The sequence below is a fragment of the Triticum aestivum genome, chromosome 7A (genome assembly GCF_018294505.1).
Source record: "Triticum aestivum cultivar Chinese Spring chromosome 7A, IWGSC CS RefSeq v2.1, whole genome shotgun sequence".
Taxonomy (NCBI): Eukaryota; Viridiplantae; Streptophyta; class Magnoliopsida; order Poales; family Poaceae; genus Triticum; species Triticum aestivum.
In genome coordinates this window covers 10,113,451-10,121,297 of record NC_057812.1, presented here as the reverse complement: position 1 = coordinate 10,121,297, position 7,847 = coordinate 10,113,451, and the positions used below count along the sequence as shown (strand labels likewise).

At 45.0% G+C, this 7,847-nt stretch overlaps 1 protein-coding gene across 1 annotated transcript; it reads left to right on the top strand.

Annotated features, from left to right (window-relative positions):
- Positions 1–5,833: 5,833 nt before the first annotated feature.
- Positions 5,834–7,249, top strand: LOC123152161 (extensin-like). Its single transcript, XM_044571784.1, has one exon. It carries the CDS (start codon positions 5,869–5,871, stop codon positions 7,036–7,038), a length of 1,170 nt encoding a protein of 389 aa, XP_044427719.1. The 5' UTR covers positions 5,834–5,868; the 3' UTR covers positions 7,039–7,249.
- Positions 7,250–7,847: the final 598 nt, after the last annotated feature.

Below are 7,847 nucleotides of genomic sequence, written 5' to 3'. Positions count from 1 at the left end.
ACCGGGACTAAAGGGTGTGATGACCTTTAGTCCCGGTTCGTGTCTCAAACTGGGACTAAAGGTCTCATTTGAACCGGGACTAATGCCTTTAGGCGCTCGAACCGGGACTAATGCTCACATTAGTCCCGGTTCGTAGTGCAACCGGGACTAATGTGTATATTGGGCTGTGACCAAAGCCCTGTTTTCTACCAGTGTCCTTTAGTACCAGAAATCCATATGTATGCAAGAGTGAGTACAAAAATACTCAGCAAGCACAATATAGAACATCAGTAAATGAGGAACTCCATGATTTCAGATGGGAACACAAAAATATATCTCAAAGCACAATCTTAGAAAGGCTATAACCATCCCAACAAGAAACCATGCATTTGTAAGAACTTTCTGTTGTAGTGAGCATTCTGGAATGTCCACACAATGCTTTATACCATCGACACTTTCAGATTCAACACGTGTGGCGTCCTCGCCGACCTAGCTCAAGCCCACCAGATTATTCACACCATGCCTTATGCCACCGACACTTCGGCTTTGACATGTGTGACGTCCTCACCGTCCTGGCTTTCAGAAAATAAATATCCTGTGGAACATCCGAGCATCCATATAAAAATCACATTGATTAACAGTAACTCCGCGTGAACCCGAATGGACGCAAGGATACGAAATCAGACAATAAAAAGTAACAATGAATGCACACACAATGGTCAACCATACAAAACGGGTGTTCGTCATGCACTTTTCTCAAATCAACTATTAGACCGCAGAATTGTCCTCGACTCTTGAAGCTCTCGAACCTATTCGTTAAAAATAATTAAGAAGGCTACTTCAAATACTAATCACTTACAACAGTGTTCATGCCTAACCGTATATTGGCATCTTTCATATACTTGTAAACATGGATCCATCAGTCTCTATCTCTTTATGTACATAAGAGGCCGAAATAATTTCCAACCTACAGATGCCTAATTCTATTCATATAGGCAGTTGGGCAGATTGATGCTTATCTAACAAGGACAATTATTCGGACCATTCGGGTTGATGTTTGTGCCATGGATATTGCGGATGTCCTTGTTGGACAAGCATCAATCTGCCAAACTGCCTATAAGAATAGAATTAGGCAGCTATAGGTTGGAAATTCTTTTGGCATGTTATGTACATAAACTGGACTCTGAGAAAAGGACATATGGATCCATGTTTATAAGTATATGAAAGATGCCAGTACATGGTTAGGCATACACACTATGTTAAGTGATTAGTATTTGAATTAGCCTTCTAAATCATTTTTTACAAATGGGATTGAGAGTTTCAAGAATCGAGAAAATTCTATGGTCTAATAGTTGAGTCGAGGCAAGTGCGTGACGAACCCCTGTTTTGTAGGGTCGACCATTGTGTGTGCATTCATTGTTATTTGTTATTGTATGATTTTGTATCCTTGTGCCCATCCGGGTTCACTCGGAGTTACGGATGATCAATGTGATTTTTATATCGATGCTCGGATGTTCCGCGGGATATTTATTTCTGAAAGCCAGGACGGTGAGGACGTCACACATGTCTAATACGAAGTGTCTGTGGTTTAAGGCATGGTGTGAATAGTCCGGTGGACTTGAGCTAGGTCGTTGTGGACGCGGCACTTGTTCAATCCAAAAGTGTAGGTGGTATAAAGCATTGTGTGGATATTCTGGAATGCTCAATACAAGAGAAAGTTCTTACAAATGCATGGTTTCTCTGCGTTGCAAATGGGAGAGTAAACATTTTTTAGCTGAGCAACTATTTTCATTTCAATTCAATTTTGATTCTGACTCATCATATTGATACCGTGCACCTACGACCACAAACATGCAACATCTGGGTGGTGCCATTCAACACTGAGGAGGCCAGATCTATAAATTATGTGTCACCGTCACATGCAGCAGATGGAACACAAATTAATATCATAGTTATCGGTTCCAATATTAACATTTATGACTATCACAAGAGTTGTTTGTTTGGATATTTTCAAAATAAACATTCATTCAGTTCTGATGTTCATGAATATTGTAAGTGTATGCTCATCCTGTTAAATAATTGTTTTTGTATTCACTAAAAAACAAATGTTAAGTCCATTAGTAAGTACGCGCGTGGATTACACCAAGAAAAATTACATACATTGTGAGAACCTGGTGCAAATACAACAAGCCGATGGATTATACTAGACTCACTATAATCATTTACCTAGCTCACTCCTTGCCAAACATCACATAACATTGTGTGCCGCGTGTTAACTTGTAATACGGATCCGCGTCCAAAATGAAGACTAATTGTGCTGTATTGACTAAGGTTGCACCATAAATAGCATTAAAAATATTAGACATGTAAAATAACATCACATTCAGATTCTACACATTTTTCTAATCAAATTCCACATATAACATGTTAAAATTGGAGTTACGGTTTAAAAGATATGGACATTTACATTTATGCCCCTAACTCGAATCCACTACTCAGATTTGCCCCTAATTTCGATGCATACTCAAATTTGCCCCTCTGTTGTTAGTTCCCTTATTGAAATGCCCTTTTGTGTCGTTTCTGTCTGACCAAAGCTCGTTGAGCGTCTACTATACGTTTTGTGGACATCATTGCCCATGCGTCCTTATGTCATTCACATGCGGGACCAACTCTGAAAAATCAAAGGAAAAAACTCTTTCTCTCACCCCCTCTCTCACTCACTTACTTGTGGGCCAAACTAGAAAAAGGAGTCACCCCTCTCGCACACACTTACAAGTGGGCCAAACCAAAATTATAAAAGTAAAAATAAAACCTTCTCTCTCAGACCCTCTCTCTCCCTGACATGTGGGCCATGGGCCCACAATCAAGGTCAACACCGGTCCAGACCTAGAACATAAGCCCGATATTGAGTTCATGTGCTCGCCGGTAGCTCACCGTCGGCTCACCGTAGGTGGCCGAATGACCGCAGTAGGAGGGCGCGAGGTGCGGGGTAGCTAGACGACGCACGCCAGTGTGACTGGCGCGACAGACGTAGGCGGGCCGCCGCACAACCGATTCTGTCGAGCTTGATCATGGCGGCGGCTTCGAGCAGGGGGGTCCGGGCATGAAATCGAGTAGGGAAAGAGGGAACTAGGCTCGCATGGTCATTTCAAAGACGACATGGTGGTCGGGGTCTTGTACGGTTGCTCGGAGAGGCTGAATTTAGGAGATGAAGACCAGTGGTTGTGGCGGCGATCGGGGTCCCAGGTATCGTCTAGGGGACGCTCCCTCCCAAGTTAACCCTATAGTGAAGAATAGTGGAAGATTACGAGGAAGAGAGAAGGGGAGAGGGGGAGAGTTAGAGACAGAAAGTGAAGAGAGGTAGGAGCAGGTCGGAGTCGCAGGCACCTCACCCCGGCGAGCCCCACCCTCGACCATGAGAGATAGACAGAGAGGAAGAAGATAATCATGACTAGCCAGAGAGGAAGAAGATTATTACTTTATTACTCCCTCCTTCTCAAAACAACTATTTCAACATTAGTATAATTTTGCACTAATGTTAGTACAAAGTTGAGACATTTATTTTGAAACGGAGGGAATAGTAGTTATAGATACTAGTCGTCAACCCGTGCCACTGCACGGGCTAGGTATTTTTTATGTAGTTTTGCATTATTGTATTATACTAATATAATGTGGAAACAAAAAAATTAAGTAGTAGTGTCATATATTTGAAAGAATCACTCTGCTGGCCACTCCCTTGACCTACATCTTGGTGATCCTAAATGTAAGTATGCGTAAGCAATAAAAGTTGGCCAATCGCATATGAGGTTCAACTTGCAACTTAGTATAAGTTTGTCTATTATTATGGTGTTCCTCTGCTGGCATGCATGTCCCATACAGAAGCTGAAGAATAATCTCGAATAGACATCCATATTCTTTGAACCGAAAGAAACAACATTTCGAAGTTTGGCAAATACAATGACATAGCAGATGGTTTCCGCCATATGTACTGGTATATATATATAATTCTATGTTATTATATATTTTTAACAGGGATAACTTCGTAGATTGACAAATAATTTCATTAGGATCACACAATGCCAAGTGCTGCATGCATGTTAAGGGGGGCCAAAATCCTCTTTCTCCTAACTGACCCAACCCTTGTATTGCACTAAATTAATTTGGATAAATTTAATGAACAGGGGAATGGAAACATATGATTTTAGGCATGCGTCGAACACCTAAAATCATTGACGCCTCATGCTAGCAAACATACATACAGAATTATTGAATACAACCTAACTGTATGCCACCATGATGAGATGAACTAATGTATGAACAGGGTCTGGTGAGCAGTCACAAAAAATTGAACTTTAAACAGTAGAAGTAGTCTCAACAAATCCAAGCACTGGATAACAAATTTTGTTTTTGAGACGCACCAGACAACATTGTACCATACGACTCAAAATCTGATAATATTGCAAATGGTGATAAAACACTGATCAGAGCTCTAGATTAACTTGCTAGCAATGACACGTATACCAGTACTGATAACATGATATTTTCTTTACCTTCTGTTCCATAAGTTGATTTGACCTGGGAAAGGAGAAATCACATAATGCACCATTCTTATACGTACAATTAAAATAAACTAAGCATTGGCCGCATCCAAACAACTGGGTTATCATCTCGGATTTTAACTTGATTGATAATGCTTACCCAAGATTAGTGAACCTTGTTTCGCAGCTGAGTACAGGCTTCCGGCTGAAGGTACGAAAGATGTCTCTGTCTGTTCCTTTCCTTGGAGTCTCCAGGGCAATTAGACAACAAAAAATGTCTCATAATCATCCTTGTGATTCGTGGGCTGGATGATGGTTTTAACACCTGGAAAGATCTGTAGGGCCGTCCTCCCTGGTAGGGCCGCTGAAAATAGGCTTTCTCCACATCAGATCAGTCTTTGAACCCGGCATGGCAGAGGTCCGACACGATCTCCGCTCACTTCCAGGCGAGCAGGGTGCTGGATGTTCATGCGATCCTCACCTTGTCCTTCCTCATGAGGTCCACCACGTACGTGATGCTGCTGCCGCAGAGATCGTCGGCGGTGCATGCTGCCAATGCGTTCCTGTAGAAGCCACAGGGAGGCAGAGACGGCTGCTTGTCCCATCTCCACCACGCACCTAAGCAATCGGAAGGTTACCAATTTAAACTTATTGCTGCCAAATGTAGGAGGAGAGACGCAGGAGGAGAGACGCTCAGATTTCAGATTCCTGTTTTCTATTTCGTGGGGAATAGAAAGACCAAGGCGAGGACCATTGGCGTACGTGGGATAGGAGAGGTTCCTGTTTTTTCTGTTCATCAAGGGAAATAGAGAGAGACCAAGTGAAGGACAATTGGCGTACGTGGGATAGGAGAGGTTTCTGTTTTTCCTTTGCGTGGGAAATACAAAGATTCCAAGGGGATGACGATTGGAATACGTGGGATAGGAGAGGTTTCATCCAACGGCCATAGACACTCAGTAAATTAATCGGATGGCTAAAAGTTATTAATTCCTAGGATTAACGTGGTGGTGGTGTCTTGTATGGTGCTTTCAATTAGTAAATATAAGATATAAGATTAGGTATAGAATAGAAGATAGATAGACTAGTGGAGCGTTGGTCCCTGAGCGTGGACGATGAGGTGTGTTAATTTCATCCAGACGTGTGCAAGTGGGACAGGTCCAGCAATCCTGGAAAGAGCGTCACGGGGGAAGAGGGCTCCACGCTTGGTCATGTCGACCAAGAAAGTACACCATTTCAATCAAAAATAAAAGACAGTACACGGCACGCCTATATAAGCATGCCCATACCGAGGCATTCTAATAGTCAAGAGCAGGAAAGCTATACCAACACCGAGACCTTAAGCTCCAAGACCATGGCCCGCATTGCGGCGTTCTTGCTGGTGGCCCTGCTCTCCTTAGCCGGGCATCTCGCGCAGTCCGCGCCATGCCGATCATGCCCGCCCACAAAGCCTTCCCAGCCTGCACCGTGTAAGCACAAGTCCTCACCATCGTCCATACCCTGCCCTCCACCTTCACAAACTCCCATGCCCTCAACCACACCCACACTCACCCCGGTGACTCCGACGCCGGCACCGACCCCGACTGTCTTCATCCCTCCACCTACAAACACTCCGGCACCCACGCCCATACCGGCCTCTGTAACTCCAACATCGGCACCGACCCCTATGATGCCTCCAATACCAACCCCTATAACTCCAACGCCGGTACCAGCTCCTCTCTCTCCAACACCAACACCGGTGGCCCCAACACCTACAACCATGATGCCGCCGACACAGATGCCTATGGCACCAACGCCGGCACCGACCCCTGTATCTCCAACGCCAAACCCGGTGGCCCCAAGACCTATCCCTGTGATGCCGCCAACACCGACGCCGGCATCAAACCCTATCTCTCCAACGCCAAGTCCGGTGGCGCCAACACCGACCCGTGTGGTTCCGACGCCAGCACCCACCCCTGTCTCTCCGTCGCCAACCCTGGTGACCCCAACACAGGCCCCTGTGATGCCGCCAACACCAACATCGGTGACTCCGATGCCAGCACCGACCCCCGTTTCTCCAACGCCAACTCCGGTGGCCCCAACACCGACTCCTATGATACCACAATCACCAACCCTTGTGACTCCGATGCCAGCACCAACCCCTGTCTCTCCAACGCCAATCCCGGTGGCCCCAACACCGACCCTCGTGATGCCGCCAGCACCCACCCCTGTGACTCCGACGCCACCCCCAGCCCCGGCCCCAGCGCCGGCTACATCGACCGGCAAGTGCCCCGTGGACACACTGAAGCTACTTGCGTGCGTGGACGCGCTCAATGGGCTGTTGCACGCGGTGATCGGCAGTAGCGCCAGGAATACATGCTGCCCGCTGCTGTCCGGCGTTGCCGACCTCGACGCTGCTCTCTGCCTTTGCACCACCATCAAGGTCAAGGCCCTCAACATCAACCTCATGCTGCCCATCGCCATCGAGGTGCTCGTCAACCAGTGCGGCAAGAGAGTGCCGAAAGACTTCCGCTGCCCTAATTAAGCTCCATAGATTACTATATGTACTATCAGTATCACCTGCATATGAATGTGATACATGCATTAAATTCTCTTGTGTGGTCACACAGGTGACATATCAAAGTGTAATAATCTATATGTACATGGATTTGCAGCTCTGACTCGCTACTTGTGACGGGGAGCTGTGGAGCATGCGTACATTGTGTTTCTGTAACAGCGTATCCTATAGTAACCGTATAACATGCTACCAATTGTGGTCTTCCATCGGTTTTGTAGTGTGTGTTTTCTTTTTGAAGAACTATGAATAAAATGTTCGTACTGTGTAAAAGAAGTTTTCACATCCACTTGTAACCCATACCAAGATACTTGTTGAACCATACGCTTTACAGGATTCGGATTTTCGTGTTGAACATTTTGATATATTATACATTTTTTTCCGACATCGTATGCAAAAGTTATAGCCCTTTTACTTTTTCATAACACATTTTTGCAAAACATGTACAAATTTAAGTTTTTAAATTTTCCTAACTAGTAGATGTACTAATATAACTACATCTCAAAGGATTTTATTTTTTGAAGTTTTTATCATTTTCTGTTGTTTTTTCAAATCTGAAATGGTGATAAGGGGGGGGGGGTAGAGTTTGAGACACGAACCCCTTTAGTCCCAGTATGAGACACGAACCGGGACTAAAGGGTGTGATGCCCTTTAGTCCCGGTTCATGTCTCAAACCGGGACTAAAGGTCTCATTTGAACCGGGACTAATGCCTTTAGCCGCTCGAACCGGGACTAATGCTCACATTAGTCCCGGTTCGTAGTGCAACCGGGACTAATGT

What these genes read in the sequence shown, in the direction of transcription:
- LOC123152161 (XM_044571784.1), top strand. Translation starts at nt 5,869, where the DNA reads ATGGCCCGCATTGCGGCGTTCTTGCTGGTGGCCCTGCTCTCCTTAGCC.